General features: G+C 33.5%; 2 protein-coding genes across 2 annotated transcripts in view; one reads left to right on the top strand and one right to left on the bottom strand.

Moving 5' to 3' along the window:
• Nucleotides 1–492: 492 nt before the first annotated feature.
• LOC113237800 lies at nt 493–20,581 on the bottom strand. Its single transcript, XM_026474468.1, has 4 exons — nt 20,263–20,581; nt 19,713–19,889; nt 5,016–5,126; nt 493–902 (listed from the first exon to the last, which is right to left on the bottom strand). Exons 1-4 carry the CDS (start codon nt 20,330–20,332, stop codon nt 673–675), a joined length of 588 nt encoding a protein of 195 aa, XP_026330253.1. The 5' UTR covers nt 20,333–20,581; the 3' UTR covers nt 493–672.
• A 532-nt stretch (nt 20,582–21,113) lies between these two features.
• Nucleotides 21,114–22,438, top strand: part of LOC113237740 (RING finger protein 17) — a 67,573-nt gene continuing 66,248 nt past the window's right edge. Inside the window, exons 1-2 of the mRNA XM_026474326.1 lie at nt 21,114–21,394; nt 22,067–22,305. Of these exons, the coding sequence (XP_026330111.1) occupies nt 21,337–21,394; nt 22,067–22,305 (297 nt within the window). The 5' untranslated portion in view covers nt 21,114–21,336. The remainder of the gene's footprint in view (nt 21,395–22,066; nt 22,306–22,438) is intronic.

Raw genomic sequence — 22,438 nt, forward strand, 5'->3', positions numbered from 1 at the left:
GTTTTAAAATACACAACGTACAAAAGTAGCAACAATTTATAAATTATTATAATAATTATAAATACAATATATATTCAAGAAAACTTATAATGATATCTATATAAAAAATAATATATTCAGTATCCCGACGTTTGTTCACATTTACCAGATAATCTATTTTGATAAAAATTCACGAATACGAATAGAAATTGAAAGCCAAATTTTTTGTTATATCATCTGTTCAATAAAAGTAGCATTTTTCCAAGAAATATTAGACAACAACTAAACAAATTTTATAATTTTCAAGATTTTAGAGTTATCACATTATATCCCTGAGTGGCCCAATTTTTCAATCCAGTTATGCGCATCATGATCAAGAACCGAAAAATAAAAACACGTTAATTATGTTAATACCTAGATCTTTTCGTTTTAAAAATATGATATCAATTTTAATTTTATAATAAAATGTTCAATTAACCTTACCAAATTTTCATTAAGAAAAAGTGTGTCACAGGTTTAAAAAATCAAATAGGTACTTCATATTTCTTTACATTTCTAGATTTACAAAAATATCTTATACAACATCGGTTCGACAGCATGAATAAATATTTTTTCCACGTTTTGTTAATGCAACGTTTTAATCACTACCTTTCTCTTACAAACTGTATAACGAGTGTAGGTTACAGTTGAAAATCACACAAATATCTCATCCAATAACTGCTTATCGATCAACCTGTGCGGTTTAGGTATAGATGTTTTCTTTCTTCGTCTATACAATCGGGAGTTAAGCGAGTATAGCGAAGGTGACAGTGCACATCGCACGTTGAACCACCAGTCACATGAAGCGACCACTTGGGAGAAGACTGTACCGTTAGGACAAAGGAATGATGCTTGTCGGCCGTCGATATCGCAGTAGTGCCAGGCTGGAATACGAAAATAAATATCAATTTAGCAATCCATATATTTATTCGTCATCATAGTCAGAAACATAATAAACCACAGTGGTGAACATTTATGAATTTCTAGGGCGTAGATTAAATTCCAGAATAAACTTTTTTCCCTGTACAGTTCGTGGTTATATTTTAGAAATGTACATGATTCTAGTATTCCATACATACTAGAATCATGTACTTGGGAACGTTGGCTCTTTTAACCGTTTAAAGAATAATCGACAGCTGTCAGTAGATCTAAGGGCGCGTTCCTATTATGTCGTAACGTTTTATTTATCGTTGGACGACAGTCGCGTCTAGCCTGTTCCCTTATCATGACTATCTGTCGTGACTATGTTGTACACGTTTACTTTATCGTTGAACGACTGTTGTGTCTAACTGTTCCCATTAGATCGTGACGACAATTTATCGGTTTACGGCAGGCACCTTGTCGTTTGCACGACAGAATCGTTTGAAGGTGCTATTACCTGCCGTCACATTTTCAGACGACAGTCGTTCTAGCTCTTCCTATTGTCACGACAGTTTGTCGTCAAAAAAATTCGTGAATGACTGTTAATCGTGTTGTATTATATGTGAACAACTTCATTTAATGAATAAATAATATAATGATAACGCGCCCTAAGGCCGCGAATAAGTAAATCGTACACATCTTTTAAGCTCGTAGAACAATTTCCCTATACGAAGCGTTTCCCCAGAAAATCACTTAAAACCATGGTATGCCAACATTACAGTATGGCAGTTTTTAGTTTTGGAAAGTCTGTAAAGAGCAAACAAGAATTTATACAGTTTATTACATACGTGTATAGAGTGACTCTCCCAAGACATTATTGCGATTTATAGCCCTCTATAACAATAAGCTAATATTAGAGTAACTAATTGTATTTTAAAAGAATAATTAAATAATTTCACAATTCTACACCTCACATAACACATACACATACACTCGATCACAAGTAGGTACACCGACAAATTTAATGAAAATTACCACTACTGGTAGAAATGAAGAAACCTATTAAAATAATATATCTTGACCTTTCAAAAATGAAGAAAAATTTCACTTGGCAATCTAGATTTGACATCTCTAGCTTAAAGATAATCAAATACTTTTAACACTTTTGATTTTGTTTAAAACAGGTACTCATTTTCAATTTAGGCATGCATACTCGAGTTACTATTGTTTTCATGCATATCAATTGCTCGATATGCTCTTGACTGTACACTACAGAATAAATACATTTAATAGGTACGCGTTTGCTAATTACAAAATTTAAAATGTTGTTAATTGAGAATGTTAAAAATACCACAAACGTACTAAATATTTTGTATTATATCTTCTTTTTTCCCCGATTATAGTTCACCTAGGAATGAAATCAAGTACAAACTGATGCCAAAACATTTTTACACCCTCCTATAGCACTTCGAAGTTATTCTAATATTCAAATTTATGTATTTGCACTGCTATTTCAAATTAAGGAATCTCGGAATTTCCGCTCGAATGCCTTTAATATTGCATTATCGACTGCAATCGTATTGTAACTTAATGCAAATTAACCAAGTGTCATCATGCTACAGGTTTCCACCGCAACGAAATGCTACTTAATCACTTAATAAACTGCTTACCTAATTAAGACGTGTCTTAACTGGAAATCCACTAGGCAATGACCATTTTTTATTTAATCAACACAAACATAAAAGTAGATAGTATCCTATGTAATTTAAAAAAATATATGGTATATTCCTCCTAATAGCTTATTAATAGCTGAACTTATTATGTATTGCGTTAAAACATAAAATCATTCTGACCTCAGATGTCTTTGTGATATACTGTATGTTAATATACGTTTCAGAAAACACCTACTAAAAACCAAAAAGTAAAATTTGGACTTAGGTAATTAAGACCCTTGGCAATATTGATCAAGCGAGAGTCATTTCAAAAGTTCGAAGTCTTGACTCCAGTATCGTCAATCTATATTCGGTAAAAAAGTGATACTGTTGGATTCCTCGAGTCCTCGATTACATTTCAGAAGTAGGTTTGTGGTCTGAAACCTCGAAACTCCGCCATCCTGAACGCGTTTACCATACTAGTAACTACTACCGTACTACCGTAGAATTTTAAAGAATCAATGCCTTCTTCTGAAACCATCTTATGTCAAAAATCAATATACAGTATCGCGATTTTGTCTCAAACTTTTTAACCTTTTACGATTAAATATGTTAAAGGACGTATTGTGTTAAGTCTCACTTAAATTCCATTCCGGATCTCACGTTTACGTCTTAACATTACGTTCCGGGTCAGTTTTTGTTATAATTAATCGGCCTCAAAAGCTATAAGGTCAGGCTAATCGTCATATATGGGCAAGGCCTTAGCCCAATATGGCCACCATTTGTTTGTATATCAGTTTTCATACAGTGAAGTCATGACTTACGCCTACGATCAATGTTTGAATGTGATTTTGTAATAGTTTGTTTTAGACATTGATGAATCGCGTGCAGTTCGTCATACAATTACTTTAGTCACAGTAAGATTTCGGTTCTGGACTAATTAGCAATCCACTGTTCCTTGTAATTAGCGGTTCAATGTTCTTTATAATAAAAATTAATCTGTAGATTTACTTCATAAAACGAACGAATGAAACATTCTTTATTGCACATCAAGATAACAATGGTCCAACAGAACAATAACTATAAAATAATCAAACGCACAATAGGCCAGTATATTGCTAAATAGCAATCTCTTCCAAACAACATTAAGTACTCTAGATTCTAGTCTAGAGTACCGTAGCATATCGAAATTCACACCTATAATTTTGGGTATCATGTATAAATTAAACTTGTAATGATGCATTTATAGTTATCGCTTTTTAAGCCATTACATAATTAATTTATTGTACATTCTGCTTCGATATTACAAGTGAACCATTGTGTGTGATAATTCATGGCCCACTCCCACGGTATAATTAAATCATTCTTATTCATTAACTTATTAACAATTCGGAAGCAGCAATAATATGTAAAAATCAACCGTTACAATGCATTTTATCGAGGCCTTTGCCATAAACATCAGTGTGAATTCGCAAAGTGGTTTTTGCATTGTTTGGAGAGCAAAATCTTTTATTGATGGACAAAATCGATCAGTATCAAAGTTTTTTTTTAATTGCCGACATTTGCCCCCGTAGCATGGCTACGGATGATAGTCGCGACACGCGCGATAAAATTGGAATAAGCGTGCGCTATTGGCTATCTCAATCAGATCTAATTTAGATAGCCAATAGCGCGCGCTTATTTCAATTTTATCGCGCGACTCTCATGCGTAGCCATGCTACGGAGGCTGGTTGGGTTGTTTGATTATTTTGTGTTTTAGTAATAGAGCTAAATCACTAAAATCAGTTTATGAAGTAAGTGCCCATACATTTTAATAGGACGAGTGGCTGTTCGAAGGTTTGTTATATCATTTAATTTCCATTAGCAGATATTTAACAAAACGATCGAATTTAGTTTAGATTGTTTAATAATTTTACAATTTGCTTTCATAGTTTTTTTTTTCAATGTCACAACTCAGTATCAATTATTGCACCTTCTAGGGCTCGTTAGTCAAACTAGGAAATCTTAAAATTTCATCCAATGTCTTTATATTGCAACCTTATTACTGGAACTTTTATACACACATTGGCATGACATTTCTTGTAAAAGACTTTATTAATGATCGGTCTACAGGAATGAAAGGAAAAAAACAAAATTTGGAGACCATACAACGCAAAGGTACAAAAAAATCCAATTATCATTATTTCTTATGAAATGCAACAAATTGCTTTATGTGACTCTTGTATTAAATTCTTCAGTCTCAAAATGTCGTTCTTATTGCGTACTAAATTAATTTTAAATAAAATATAATTGTAATGGTTACGGAGCTCTATCATGGGTGTACCCGGCACGCTTTGATCTGTATTTTTTTAGAAACATTTGCCTAATCAAAGACTGAGATGTGATTGCAGAATAGAAAGGCATCAAAATCAGAACGTGGAGTTACGTCAGGGTCTTCATATATGATTTTTTTACTTCTATTTATTTTATTAATTAAAGGAATACCTTGGCACCGTGTCTCGGTATCAGCGAAGAATCCTGGGTAAGGTTGCTCGTCGCAATAGAAATTGGTGTAGGGGACTGTACCCAGCACAGGATAATCCGTACCCGGCTTGCCTGGAATACAAATAAAGAAACAGTTGCTATTACAGCTTTGTAAAGGTCTTTTAGATGGATAACACAATAGGTGCATAATAGAGATACGGGTGCCAGCGCGGTGCCCGTGTGTGCGACTCACGAAAAATTATAGGAAATAAAACCAAAGCACCACGGAGCTGCGCTTGTGTGATTTTTGCCTGTAAGCCGGATAAGATCGGCAGAATGTTATTGCAAACTGTCATATTTTTACCAATATTCTAAATTTCCCTAATATTCAGTTGCCGAAAATCCATTACGTGAAAGCATATTTTTCCTACTAACATATAGTAAATAATACATATATAGTATAAGCAGATAAACATAGTACATTTAATAAAATGACAACAATTTGAAGAAAAAACATGACAACAGCAAAAAATACTGCTGTAAAAAAAAATTAAGCACGTAGAGTCTGTCGTTGATGTCTTCTGTATAAAAACATCTCGTATTAATGCTACGAAGTTACGAAGTCACATTATAATGTTTTTTTCTAAGTAACAAAAAATCGAACACGATGAGTTTGGACTTGTCTCATACTCACTAGGTATATTATAATTGAATTAGTAAACCTTAACGCATTATTGCACAGAGTTGGTTGTCGCTAGCAGCTGCATCGAATATTGGAACAACTTTCTATGACAAATTGTGACACACCCTAGCGTTATATGTAGAACTAAAATTTGAAAATTTTTGTATAGAAATATTTTATGCAACTAGAAGTTTTAGTAACATTAGAACTCATTGTGAAAGAGTTCTTCCAGGGAAGTACTACCACCTTGCCAATTTCTGACGCCAAGCAGTAATAGTAGCATTAATACGTTTCGGTTTTGAAAGGTTAAGAGTGTTGCTGAAATAACCGGCACATGGAACTTGTCTACCTATGTCGCAGGGTGACACGCGCGCAGTGGCTGTGCCCCTCAGATCTTTGCGATTGAAAGCTCTGAGTGGCGCTGGCTATGGACAGACGTAGCGCTTAACACCAGGCGCACGACTTGTTCGTCCCTTCACTTTGTATCATAAAAAAAACTTGGATCAACATCCTGAAATCATAGTAGAGGTAAACCTATAGGTCTAGCCATCTAATGATACCAATTTATATAAAAAAAAATTTAAAAAAAATTTAGTTTAGGCATCGCTATTGCACTATTAGGCACTAAGATTAAAATGTTTAATTTTACCATGATTATTTTATATAATTTAGATTTTTTTTTTGTTTTGTTTATTACTGTTTATTTTAATATTTTATCTTCAATTACATTGTTTTCATTATAATTGTATTAGATTAAGTAATATTGAAATAAATTTATCTTTATATAACGGAATTTCATATCGAGTCGCTAAACACGCATTCATTGTAGATCTACCAAATGATATTTTCATGTGGACAAATAAAAAACTTTTACTGTCGTCCTAAACTTTATACCTGCACTAGGGTTTTACAACCGCAAGCATAACTTAGTATCTCTGTATTCCCACCACAAAAAGACCACGCCTGGTGAACGGCCCGATATTTGTATGATATATCACTTACGAGACCATAAAGTAATCATAAGCTACATGAACATGCAATTAAGTTAAACATAGTTATTGTACTTATAATAAATACTGAACATTTGCGTAGAAAACGTAAACCATGATGGCTATTCCAACTATAAATTCTAGTATTATGAATAGCAACTGTAAAACAGTTATTATGTATGTATGTAAACTCTTTATTGTACAACAAAACAAACTACGTATTTTACCGAAGAATTTAAAATTAAAATAAAAAAATATTGTGATAACATTTAAAAGTGCGTTATTATTTGTATTGTGTAGCGAGCCTCCTTATTAGCTGCCACCGCACCATCATGGCGGCGAGCAGCACAGCTATACATTCAACATAATCCTCCAAGACATCTCCATAAAATCAGGTATCAAAAAAACCCTCTTGACCAAGGTCAAGAAGTTGATAACCGCGGGACCCATCAGTGTCAAGATACTGATGGGTCCCGCGGGACAGTATCTATCTCGCTTTCTACAATTGGATATTTCGTTTTATTTATGGATTAGGTAATTTGACAAGTATTAAAAATGAAATGCTTTTGCAAAACGAGTAAATAAACTAGAAATTTGTTGAAAAACAAAATAGTAACAGACATACAAACAAAATAGTGACAGACAAAATCTTCGAAGCAGCACTTATTGCTTGTGACGTCACAACCTTGATCGTGCTATATAAGTAATCATTTTACCAGAAATGGACGGAGCATCATCTCCACTAAAAAAGAACGCAAAACTCAGAAATTGATTATTTGACACATAATAATAATAATAATAATAACGCACACTCTCAATATGGCCCCGCACCATGGAAACCCTGTGTCGCGGGTTCCATGGACATACACATAGACAACCACAAATTACACCCAAACTCACGACAGAAATAAATGTAGGCCATACAATAATGAAATAAAATTAAATATTTCTCCCGGCCCGGGAATCGAACCTGGGACCTATGCGTAGCAGTCCTGCATTGTAACCGTTCGGCCACAGAGGCAGTTAATATAATAAAAAAAACTAATTTAAGATTGATTTAATATGTTAATTTTTGGTAATTGAAGCCATAGCATTTTTTATGATTTCAATTTACTGGAGTATTATAAGCATTTGGAAAGAAAATAACTAAATATCTAGTTCGAAGGCGTGGTAAAACAATGTTATAAGCTACTATTTTTATAACTAACAGCTATTTCATCTTATGTAGCAAGCTTTTAATTGTCTATTGATAAACCAGGTGAGAACATAATTCTACAGCCTCCGCAAATCATAAATTTTATTCGATCTATATCTCCGGGCTAAGAAAGATGTACGACAATTAAATTTAAACTTGATTTAGCTCTTGTATTGCATTGTGCAATCAAAAAAATCTCAAGTCCTGAAAGCATATTTTTACAATAAGCTCTTCGAAATATCCTAGATTAGTTGCAATGAAGAGATTGTGTATCGTTAAATGACCACCTAAGCTTTTATGTGGTCTGTGACCTAAGCGCAGCACGACCGGCCATAATGGCATCCCGGTAGTTATAAAGATAACGAAAGTTCGCCTGCAAAGCTCACTTTCACTAAGACTTGAGACTACTATTGGTTCTCGAATGGGTTAGTCAAATAACATCAACTATTCTCAATAACAAATGCTAATTCATTATAGGATATATTAGTTACTTAAAAATATCCAGAATAGCAGTAAATCCAAAATTCTTCACTGGGAAATATTGCTAGCCATCTCCTATTCATTCTGTTGCATTCCGGTTAGGGAGGGTAAGAGTGCTGGTGAAATTACAGGCACATTGGACTTGTCAACTTATGTCTCAGGGTGACGGTATCAGTGGCATTTCCCCTAAGATCTTTGCGACTTAAAGCTCTGAGTGTCACTGCAACTGTTTTGGATAGGCGTGTCGCTTACCACCAGGCGCACTTGACTTGTCAACTCCGTCACTTGGTATTATTAAAAAAAGTCTACAATCATATCTATGTACTTGTAAACTATATACGATGTAATTGCAGAATGCGGTTTTCGACGACGAACCGTACGGCGAATGAAAAAGTCATAAGAATTTCGTTAATTTTCCTTTCCCGAATACTTTTTAATCTCTGTCGACAATAAATGGTGAAGCATTACTCCGACTCGAGGACCTCTAGCTCCCTGTTGACTTAGAACATAGAACAATAGACAAATTACGTCAAGTGTCGGAGGTTGGCCATTGCCCAAGCTCTTTGCGTTCCTGTCGCCATAAGCCTGCAATAAATCTTAAACGTAGCTTGGCGATAATTGAACGTCAAATAATTCGATAGAAAAGAAATCAAGAATATATTCTAAATATTTGTAAGTTAATGTGGAAAATACAAAAGAGTCATTACGTTTAAAAATAATTTTACTATATATGAAGGGTCTACGTAACTTATTTCTTTAACATCTGAACATTTTCTTATTGAATTTAATAAACTGAGACTTGCGTTAAGGTACTGGAAAGTTGCCGATTAAAGTATATTTAAAAGTGCAAGGAAACTGTTTCGAAATTGTGTAACGCGAGTTTTATTTGAGATGGCAGTGGAGCAATAGCAACTTTTAAAACCGTTGTTAGAATGACGACGAACTCTCTTTACACTCAATAGTCATAGAGTCAAAGGAAAGTGTGATCGGCAACTTGCGTAAGTGCCGATCTTAGTACCTACACCTTACGTAAATCCCAATTAGGTTAAGTACATACTGTGTAAATATTTGCATAGGTTTAAAGGTTCCATTAAAATTACTTTTAAAACCAATGTAATTAAAATCAACTAAATATTGTACATTACTAAAAACACTTTTATGTCCGATATTAGATATCACATAACTAATAACAAATGATAGTTTACATAAATGTGTATATTTTACGTAAACTCTATTCCTGATTACTTTGTATAATAATATGCTGCAGTAATGTCGAGCCCTTCACGTGTTGCATGAGGTAAATTATCCGTAGTAGTGTTCTAGAAAACCAGGACTGGCCGAGCTAATGACACACAATGTATGTAAGTATGTAGTAAGTGTTTGAAATCTCCTTAATACTGTGGAGATGTTGTAAGATGTAACAAATCTAATCGCAATATACCTCGAGTTTTAAGCCATGATGAATGACTGCAAGCTTATCTTTTGAAATGGATACAAAGCAGTGCAATCTACTGTAGGATGAAGATTATATTATGATGTCTATACCATTGTATACAATGTTATGTGTTTCGAATTGTTTGATCAATCTCTATGACAGAGCGTAGGAACTGAAGTCAGAAGATTCTAACTGTAACCATCCTGTAGAGATGAAATGATCACACTATGAGCCCACTTATACACAAAACACTTCCGCCAATACTTCAAAGACATCTTACGCTACAAAAAGATAAAAGTGCAGAAAACCTAATCGCAATCATATTATATTTCGACACGGAAGCACCTTTAATATCGGCATAGTTAACATTATTACTTCTGGTCATATCTCACGTAACATTCTCAAAGCAATTGTATAAAAAATATCTAGAGTTCGGAAACGTTATTATGAACTTTGATTAATGATTTCATATGAATAATAAAATAATTTAAACGTAATAAAATTCTTTTGATAATTAATTGTACATTATTGTGATAATACCTTTGCTGGATTCAAGTACGGTCTTACATCATCTATGATCGATGTCACCAAATTGAGACATAATGGTAAATAATAAAAAAAGCTATTAAAGGTCAAAAAGGACACGGAATCTCGAAGGCCGACCACATCACGTTTACATAACAATTCAAATCAACCAACACAAGAGATGACACTCCATTTATCATGTTTCTAACATTGACAATGAAAAACTTTTATAAATAATGCCAATCATAACAAGTATTGGAATATTTTGTAAGGTCATAGGTCGATGGAGTCACATCTGTTTATGTACCTATGTATTATAATATTTTGTTGGGTATATAAATCGTTGAGGAGTAATCGAAATAATTTATTATTCCGATTTTTCGTAGACTTCTTGAAGCATTAAAGCATTTAACAATGTGACTGTATGCGAAAACATAACATAATGTAGCCAATACGTATTTGTGAATGATAACATTCTATTCAAATTAGCAATATTAACTGGGTTATTTGTAAAATACTAATAACCTCAGAGGACCATATTACATAAATAACAAATTTTGTTCAAAACTTTAAATAATACATCATATTATATTAATATACTTTCGTACAAAAATAAAAATATTCAAATAGATCACCTTAAACGTTACTTACTCTGTACGGTAACGAAATCGCTAGCGTGAATACTATCCAATGCAAAACGCAAGAATGGGGATGGAGGTCGTCGAAGAAGATACTTGAACGTTTGAACTTACTACCTTACTACCAAATACAGATCTAAAAAATGTCAGATACTACAACAAAAACTCAAAGAGTTATATTTGGTAAATTTATCGTTTTTAAAAAAGTCATAGAACTAGTAGCTGTTTAAGATGTTAGTCTTGCGAGGTTGTTAGTATTTTACAAATAATCCTGTATATAATCATATTCTAATTCTAAAGAACAACATATTTTTGTCAACTGCCTCCGAGACCGAACGGTTATCACGCCGGACTGCCACGCAGAGGTCCCAGATTCGTTTCCCGGATCGGGAGAAATATTTGTATGACCTACATTTATTTCTCTCGTTAGTTCGGGTGTAATTTGTGGTTTTCTATGTGTGTTTCCATGGCACCCGCGACTCAGGGTTTTCCCTAGTGCGGGGCTATGTTGAGTGTGTACGTTATTATTATTATCATCATTATTATTATTATTATTATTGTGATTCTTTATTATAGGCAAGACACAAACCTAGTATAAAAATGTTATAAATTTACGTACAATGAATACTTAGCTTAATATTACCAATCAAACACAGTTTAAATGTTAACTCACTGCCTTGAAAACAACAGTTGTGTATTTAGATTATTAAACAACAATTTACCGTACAAGTTTAATAGTAATTGCCATACGTTCGTATCAGATGCATGACGTAGGTGCGGTGTTGAATAGCCAGGGTTCAGGTCAGGTCATCTCCAAAGCTACCAAGGGCAACTGTCATATAAATTGCATGCAGTTGTCATATCGATTGCATGAAAATTCTACTTGGTATAATAGAAAAGAACATTACCGTACGAACGGTTGGTGTTATTTTGGGGCGTAGTACCTACAAGAACCGCCTAAGTCTATTTTACTTACTGACTTCGTGTACCAAGCCATAGATTTATACATAATATGATTTTGAAACTGGTGGCTTAATTTAGGTATGTATCTTTAAATGTTCAATTTAAAAAGAGTAATACCATACCAAAGCAGTGCAAAAACATCGGATGTAATAGCAATAGTATATAGGTGAAAATAACGACTTCAATATTTAGAAATAAAACATCTACAAAAAAGTGTCCTTCACTGTACATACATATATTCATACAAATTCTAACAAGCAGTCGTCTATTTCGTAGCCAAATCGTCGTTTGTATCTATTCAATAACGTTTTTGTGATATTGCACATCTTTGGCAAACCGGCTCGACTGGTCACGAACTCAAATAACTCTATTGTGGAAGTGATTTCATTTATGAACATCTTCTATGATAAACATCGCTGTTTATTTATTTTACTTGGTTTTAGAATTTTGAAAGGTCAACTTTTTATATCAGTTGATGAAGGAAATTTTATACGAATGTTAGAAATACTCTGACCACGAAAGTCATGTTATTAGCCTTATAATTGAATGATAGATATATTTTTATCGTAGAGTCGATGCCCGTAAAAACAATATCGATATATCATTTTATTGAAAGACTTGTATATCTAAACAATACTAATTAGGCTCGTATGTGAAGGTATTGCGCGGTGACACTCGATAGGCAGTCGTTATCTTTATCGTGAATAATAGCCAGCTATAATGGCGCAAGCGCATGGCGCAATGCGGCCGCCGCGCCCGCCGAATTGACGTGCACTCCACACTCGTGTGTCATATTATTTTGCACTATTATTTATCATGAGTTAACGTTTTTACAATGACAATTTGTATTAAACATGATTAACCTATAATATAATAACTAATTCGATGTTTATGTAAAAATTTGGAGTAGTTTTGTTGTTCCGAATCTTGATTCCTTTAGCCTACGTACCGGTCAAACACTATTGCGACAAATACTTAAGTAAACAAAACCATTTATTTATCAGTTATCAACCAGTTATTATTCTAAGTAACAAAATCATGGATAGGTTCCATATCTATGACTGCACGGAAGCATTCCCATTATTGGGAAATTACCAAGAGTTCACTTGCATAAGAGTTCCACTTAAAAAATTTAAATAATTCGAATAATGTTTCATACATTAGAGAAACTGCATTAAATATTCTGCCAGCATCGTTCCGGCATTCAAATCTCCAGTCGGCATAGCAATGACAACTTAATGGCTCGTATTATGTGTAATTATCGTTCAGTACCTCACGGTACAACCACGTTCCGTCGCCGGTGCGTTTGATGCACATTTAATTAACGTTCCCTGTCATCCCGCTGTCAACACTTTACATCGTAATAGTTATCATATCATCTACTACAAAACTCAAACAGCAATGTCATGTCTTAGTCAGAAACTGTTTTCTTTATTAATATACACATACAACTATGAAGTAAATTAGGTATTATTTTATTAGCAAATTGCGTAAGTGCACGTACAAGTAAACTTGCGAGTACATTTCAAAGTACTAAGAAATTCATACAAGATACAAAGAGTCAAATCAAAATTTCGATTGGACCTACAACTGAAGGAGAACAAGAACAGCATACAAGCACTTTATCACTATGATACCGTTCATTTTAACGCTCCTACGCATACAGTTGTCAACAAATATATGTACGTCAATGCGACAAGCATTGTTTAACTGTCAAAAATTACGTAAATGCAGGAAACAATTATTAATGTCATGCCAAATATCAATAGTGCGACAACCTTGTTCGATAAATTAACGAACCAATATGTTCATATTGGTAAGTATTTCTCCTTTATTTTTTCCCATCCTCTAAGGTATTTCTCAATACTGTAGACGCATGTATATCGCATAACCAAAATATTTATAATAGATTTGTCATTGTTTGTCAATGCTTAAATTTATGCAATTGATGTCACATAAAAGTTTGTGTAAGCTACTAACACATTTCAACTTCATTAATAAATAATCTATTCGCTATATTTTTAGTTTAATCATTTAATTTTTTTAAGTAAACAACTTCTTATGTACAATAAACATACCACTTACTTTAATCGCACCTACCCACCACGTTTTTACGATTACTTCTTTTACCTAACGTTTATTTCTATCTTTACACTTCTTAAACACATTAACAGAGCTCATAAAATGCAATAATGTTAATTAAAGTAGACGTATACCATATGAGCGCTTAATTCATGGTCATATTGTAGCATTTTAAGGCACATATTCGGCTACCATCTTCGTGTTTATGTAGAGATGTTCTAGCAAAATTTGTACGACTACGCATGTTTTTATTGAATTTGCGGTTGTCGTAAGCACCAACTAAATAAAATAAGGCTCGCATTATTTACACCCCGATAAACTGAGTGGATGAACAGTAAAACATACATATATTACAAGAACCCATACTATAATTACGTGTATTTTTGGACTCTAATTGAAGGCTTCGGAAAATTTAATCGACTCACCAGTTTCAATTATATCATTTTTTCAATTGACTATATGAATGTTTGCTTAATTGAATGTTTAGAAACCTCATTCATTCTATGTATTAAGCCAGATTCCACAGTATCTTGTGCGGAATTTACAAAAATATTTGTACAAAATCAGGCTATAGTAGGAGGTGTAATTACTGTATTCAATGTAAATGGTGATGTCTGAAGCTGACGGAACAAATAAACAGTGAGCACCTCTTGCAAGCGGTTCGTAATGAAAATCGCCGTGACCCAAAAACTGCATATTATGCGTTGCCGTTTATCACCTACCGCAGAGGTCGTAGTGCAACGTGTCCTGCAAACTGGACTTATTGCGCTTCTTAACTTTGATTGACGGTCATATTTGATACATAGCTACTTCCTATTTCATAATGAAATTAGTACCAGACATGTTAGTGAAATACGTACAGGCACATAGCACAAAAACGTACTGTTTTTTTTTTCTACTCTTTATTATTACGTGAAAATATGGCGTAGTTAACATTAATGGAAATTTTGACAGAAATACATTAGATATACTAAAAAGTATATTGTCAATGTACGTAATAAATTTGTGTTCTATATCATGGAACGAACAATCGATAAGAATTCTGTTTGTTAAAACATACTATAGATATACAAAATACATATGTAAACGTCGATTGTTCAAAACGTAAGCAATTTGTTATTATTTTTTGTATGTACCTACATGATACATCATCACGGTCGACGACTTTGTCAGTGCCTGTTGCTAGACTTAAGAGTTCTGTGAAAATCCAAATAGGTAGGTGCCTAAAGAAAGTGAGTTACAAACACAGAAGTCCCCGCCATGCCATATTTAATTAGTTATAGACATAAAAAGGGTCATTCTAGAATGAAGTACTACTCATATATGCCTACACACATGACTGCCTTCGCTCGACCTCAGGCTTAGCTTCAGAATGTCAGAGCGATACAAGACAATGCTAGCAATTCAGTGTCTCGGCTATTAGCAAAATTAAATTAACACGAGGCGCTACGATGATAATGTTTTGTAATCGCTCGTACTTGGGGAAGCTTAGAAATATTTACACTAGATGTTTTTATAAACAACGGCGCCAATTCGAAAGCCTACAAAATGCGAAAAGATTGAAATATGCAAAAAACAGATCATTTTTATCGACAATACAAATAATAAAAAATTTCATTGTTCATTAAAAATTACATGCTACTTAACGTATGCTTTCTGTGTATGTACCTGATATATTTACTCTTACTTGTGTGATACTTTACAATTGCTATATAGTAATAAAAGAGAGTAAAAGTGTAACACCTGTGACTGATAGCACATATATCACCATCTTGCACAAACATCGATCGATATAAAGACAGTGTATGAAAATTTAATTCAATAGTAACACAAACTACACTGTAAATTTCTTAATCATAGACGCTAATGCAATTAAATAATTCACCGTGCCAATGTCTGTAATTACGTTTATCTTGCTCTAGAATCGTTATTGTATTTGCATATATTTACGAACTATGATAAAGGATGAAGCAATCTTTATCCTTTATCATAGCTATAAGTATTCTTCTTTGACTAATTATCAGAAGGCAGTATTTAGTAATTATATATAATAATTCTCATGACGTAATTAAAATATAAATTAATAAATAAATCGTTATTTCAGTCGTTTTTCGTAACAAAGATAATTTTTTACGATACCGTACCGTTACTTTTGTAATGTCTTGTACCAAAACAGCACTTCAAATAAAAAGTGCATTAAAGTCGTGACAATGAAATGACAAATAGACAAGCTTTCTTTCGTCTTCGTGATCTATCCTATGGTAATGAGATGTTGCACAAGTGACTTGCACCGGGTGCCTTGGTCGAGTACGACCTCGTCTATATAATGCGCGATTGTTCACAATTAAGAATTAAGACAAAGCAGAGAGCAAGGCTGCGTAAGGCACGGAGCTAGCCCTCTCTATGGTACAACTCTGAACCTCAATTTCATAGTTACTAATATAATTCAGTTTTACCTTTTTGAGTTACATGATTACTCTTTTCCTGAAATTCGTAAACTACTTCTATTGTTATAATATATTCAAAATATAAATTTGTTCATTCATTCAGAGAAGAATTTATGACATGCAGGCAGTGTTAATTAATCACAACAGATTCTACTAACAAAATTTTCGCCAACTTCATATAATTGTGTTAATATTGCAAAAATTAAATTTGATTTACCTTGGACCTAAGAAATAGCGCGCGTACTCATTTATGTAGATGATAAAGATTAATCATTGAGGTACAGAGTATCTTGGAAATACTAAGAAAAATTACAAAACCACAACAACACCAATCAAACGTTTAGAATAAGCGATACCGACCACTACTGAGATACATTACAAAACACTAAGTAAGGTTTACAGAAGGAGCGATAAATAAATAATAAGATGTTGTTTAAAATTTCGAAACGCCGTACGGTAGACCGCCCGTGTCTTTTCCAACCTATAGCTTAGATAAAGCTCTATGAGCGGTACTATGGTGTATTGGTTATTTCGTCTTTTAAAGTCCTACCTTTAAAGATAAGGCGCAATACACCAATAATGGACCAATAATAACCATTTGTTGTGGTATAGTCAACTGATTGTTTCTCATCCAGTTCTATGTACATTTTCGGATTCTAGATTATCACATAGTGCATAGTCATCTCCATCAAATAAGAAAGTATTTCAAGAACTGCAAACGATACAATATAATCTAAAAGCGTAAAGACGGCCGTCGACATAGGTCAATATTACGTAACTATGTGCACAATTATAAATCCGCATATATTTCCAATATAAGACGCAGCTTAGACTACGATTCCTTTTCCAAAAACCACACCTAGGTTAAGAATATACCTGAAATACAGTTGCGAGAGACGCCTAGTCATAGGTATAAGGTGTTGGTATCATTTCTCATAATTACACGATTACATAAACCCGTTGTGTATTTATAGTATGATACGACTCGGTGCCGCAATAACACAAACGTAGTTAGGGCAGTATAATTTATGGACGACCTACTGATCAAGTTGCTTTCGAATCATACTATGTATAATCGCGATTTTCAAGTGCCTTGAAAAAAGGAGGAGGTTCTCAATTCGACTGTATTTTTTTTTAGTATATTACGTAATCAATCCGACATTTTTGTGTTAATAAGGGAGAATCTCAGTTGTAATCCCATTCAAATTTAAAAAAATATTCCACCTCTAAGAATGGCAAATCAGGAAATGAATCCGGTTTACTGGATTTCACCCACTTCCCGTTAATCGTTTTAGTAATAGTAGAGCTCTTTGTGAAAGAGTTCATCCAGGAAAGTAGTGCCACCTTACGTATTTCTGCAGCCAACCAGTAATGTGAGCATTGCTGCGTTCCGGTTTAGAAGGGTAAGGGTGCTGGTGAAATTACAGGCACAGGGGACGTGCCAAGTTATGGGTGGGTTATGGTTAAGTCCGGGTGACGGACGCAGTGCTCATAAGACCTTTGCGATTTAATGCTCTAAGTAGCGCTGCAATTGTTATGGATAGTCGTGTCATATGTATATTATTAAAAAAACCGATTTCAATAAAACATTGCAAATACATGTAATTCCACGAAGTAGATTTTTTTTTATAAAAAATGTATAATTCATACATACATAAGTCAGTCGATACTTTTTAATACTTCATAATTATATTTAAGTTATTTTATCGTTAAGTTCTCTCAAGCAAAGAAGGGTATTTCTTTACTCAAAATTCTATGAATACTATTGATTGAAAAGCTTTTATGATATGAAAAATATATGTTTTCTTTTACAAGGAACGCAATTTTTTGATGTTTCGATACAGTAATTGGAAAAATCTATATCGCTGGGGATTTCCAGGCACTTTATGATACCTACATACACAGATACCATCATGACTGTTTCCAATGAGGTAGTGAATAGACTTCATGCACTGCACTTCTGCATCTCTTTTACTTCCTCCATTCGCAACAGTCCTTTTCATACACGTTCGATTATTCTTAATACTTTTGCCCTGGCCTTCACCCATCACCTGATCACTCTGGTTAACATGCACGCTCATCATCCACTTTCACCTATAGGTACTATAAAGACGAGTTTTGTATATATCTGCAAGTAATGGAAATGTATATATATATGTGTTATAACTATTGTGTAATTGGAATTAGATATGTATGTACAGTCGATGCCCTAAGATACCTGACCTCCTAGTCGACCTTTTGATTCTGAGAGCCATCTTACGCATTCAACATTACGAATTCTAACCACTCCAGCTTTATGTTAAAAATTTGTATTCTGTATTTAAGATTTTAAGCATACCTATGTATTAACATAGGTATGCTTAATTTAAAGGCTATTAAGCCTCTTAATAACGTGTAATAGCCTCTTAATAAAATCTAAGATCACTAAAAAGATACGTTAGTAGGAATGAAGCGCACGGAATACGTGCTAAACTGCTAAACAATAAAATTGTATGAATCATCTTGATATATAAGTAGCCTTTACCTATCGAAAACCTTGATCATTAAACACCTGCTTGATATGTTTAATGCCATTTTGATCCTACAATATATAATATTATTAAGGCAAGAGTTTAATTATACAAAAAAAAATTAAAATTAATTTGTAATTCATAAAAAAAAAAGATCCGTAAACTTGTTCATAGTATGATTTTTATGTTCACAAATGTCGAGGCCAAAATAAATTTAGTTAATTATTCATTATATGAATCCTGTAAACAATTAAAATATACCTATCCTAGTTGTCTTTAAAGTTCAAACAGATATGTTATATATATATATATATTAAATTAATGACTACTTGATATTAAGATATAAAACTATTTGCAATTGCCAGCGAAATAAGTCAATTCCATTACAATGGATGGCATTCTTAACAGGTATACGAACGTATAAGTAGGTAAAATCTGCCAAAACTCGAAATTCTCTTTAGTTTTTGGAGAATAAGTAATTATTTTAGAAATTTCTTTACCAATTTACCTACTCTGTTCAGAAGTTTGTTACTCAATCGCGTACAACGGATTTAAGTGCATTTTCGTAAATCAATGGTTTATAACTTCGATAAGCACATGGAGTATTTTTAATTCCTTTGTTAGCATCAATTCGCAGGCAGATGCCACCAACTACAAATATTTTTTTTTATAAAAACATGATACTTGCAATTATTATCATTCCATATTGCTTTCCATAAATATGACGTAATAAATTTAAACATAAACGCAGGCTTAATCGAATTAAACATACCAGGTATAGCGACACCGAGTTCAAGGTATTCTTTGACTGAGGGGCTGATGAAGGCGTGGGGCGCAGGACCAGTGGCTTGCTCCGGCTCTGGAGCATCCAATTCTTGAGCGGGTTCGCGCGATAACTGCAAATCTCCTGCTCGTGGCCTTTTTACACGCGCACCTTCCTCGGCACTGTCTGAAACGGAAATGAATGTATCGTCCAAACGAATATTATTTCATTTTGTATAGACGTGATAGGCTTTTCTTCAGAAATCATAACACTTTGTTCACAAATTACTATTTGCGCAAAAATAAAAGATGTCATTCATACACCAAAAAAAGTAGGTATATATGTATAGTGTGACGGGGGCAAACTGGTCGTTTAAATAATATTTTAAGCAAAAAGCTTGGATTATTTTTGAAGTGGATTTAAATACACAATATAGTACTTAATGTTAATAATACCTAAGTATGAATAAGTATTCCAAAGCTTCACTTATTTTTTATTTATATTCACAGTCACCAATGAACGTAGTTTTTTCTAAATAAATTTTGAACTTGTTTCTTACCAGTGAAAGAAAACAGTGACAACAGCACCAAGGCATACACACCAAAAACTGTCCTAATCATCATGGGCATCAAAGGAATATTCAAAATTGGAATGAAATCACGATACGTGCACACATGTTTTCAACTTAAGTCCGCGTCTTGATAAAGCTTTCAGTCGGCATTGAAGACAGTCAAAATTATGAAGGTCCCAGGGTTGATTTCGTAACTTGCGGTTGATATACAATAAGTCACCGCACCGGCAAATTACACAACTTCACAGCGCTCGCGTGCGCTTTTGGGGACGGCCAAGCGAGCAATGTTCGTCCACTCAACGCGCATTACGGCTTCTGACTCTACACAATGTCGACTCTATCAACTGAACTAAGTTATACAAAATAAACTGACCTCTTACTCTACTTATTTCTTTTTTAAACGACTCTTCATCTCAATCATTACAAAAATTAAACAAATATGTATATTGACTGTAAACATACGTAATATTATGAATAAGTAGTGTAGAACTATCATATTATCTTTCTTGTTAGATATTTAACATCTTTTTCTAATATGTGGTCTATTTCTAGTATCTTAGGCAAGAAAGATATGGTAATGAAATGTTTTGGTGAATAAATAAAAATTAAATGTCTCCATTTAAAAACTCGACAGTTAAAATTTTTTTCCATCCTTCACAAACATTTGAAATACCCGCGTGAATTGACGATCTCATGACTGGAGTCGGATTTAATATACCGATCTCTTTCCACACTCAATTAATTCACATAAAGTAGTAAGAGATGTAACATTTTCTTTACTGTGCCTTTCCAAAGCAACGAAAATTGTTGTCTGTTTATGCCAATTCTATTTTGTCTTTGTTTGTTATTTGCCATTTTGCGTACCTATCTATAATTCGTAAACTTATTCTTTCCGTTACTCGCCGATCGCGACAAAAAATAATAGAATTGAGTAAAATTTTGAACAGCTTATAATAGATCATTCGTAGATCATAATATCATTGTCATTGTGTATGTAGGTACTGTTAACATGCCTACATAGTCTAATTTAAATATAAGTAAAAACAAGAGTAACTCGTTACAATGGATCTTAAACTTAAGAAATCCTGCCCAAACTGCAGTCAGCTTTACCATCTCAAATGTAAGTCATATTTTTATTATATATATCGCTAAACTTTGATAAGAATAAGAGCTTTTTCCCATTTATTAAAAAAGTCACATTCGATTTGTTGGCTTTGTGCGCCAGATTCGCCTGTTTTTTTAATATATAACCCTCTGTTTAATTATGTGAGTATATGTTTGAGTCTCTTTTCTGAGAGTATTTTTGAAAGCCTTGATATGTTAATCTTTCAATTCAACATATAAACCCGGATCGGGTTCACATCTGTGTTACAATCTATGCGTCTTGCGTGCGTTACAATATGAATATAAATACTTAGAGTAATTTGTATTGTGAATGAAAAAGAACCTATTTGCAAGGTTGCCGGAATTAGAAAATTAGTCAAAAATAAATTTCAAGACCTATCAAACGTATATTAGAAACGTGAATTTTCTTAATGCTTTTAGTGCATAAAGGCCCTAACCAAAATTTGTTTTCGACTTCCAAACTTATGATTCTTTCCCACTAGTGCATTTATTTCAACATTATATGTTCATTTCAAATCATTTCATTGTGTTTACTAACACCTGTTTTTTTTTTCTAGAATATCCTAAACCCAATATACTTCAATTCACATAACATTTTTTTGTTTAACTTTTGACCTTGTGCTTTATTTTCCATTGCATTTGATTTCTACATTAAAAACATTTACAGTGGGATCACAAACTAAAGGAAACATTCCATTATTCCTATCATGCGGCCACAGCATGTGTGAAACATGCATTGGGCACATAATAAAGTTTGCAGAGCCCATAGAGTGCAAAGTATGCCATCGGGATATGGAACTTAGCTCGACTGACTTAGCCCTTTTAGAACAGAAGAAGATCAAGTTTTATCAACTTTTTCCGGCTAACTTGACATTGCTGGGGGAGCTTGCCTTGCAAGTAATAGAGGTCTGTAACATTACTCATTGGTCACTACTGTTTAATTGATTGTATATCAGAATAGTGTCCGTTATAAAAATAATAGCCAGTGATTTGATATGACAATATATTACTGAAAACTCCTAGGCTGCCTAAGTACATA

Source organism: Hyposmocoma kahamanoa, unplaced genomic scaffold, assembly GCF_003589595.1.
Source record: "Hyposmocoma kahamanoa isolate Upper Pololo Valley unplaced genomic scaffold, ASM358959v1 94, whole genome shotgun sequence".
Classification (NCBI taxonomy): Eukaryota; Metazoa; Arthropoda; class Insecta; order Lepidoptera; family Cosmopterigidae; genus Hyposmocoma; species Hyposmocoma kahamanoa.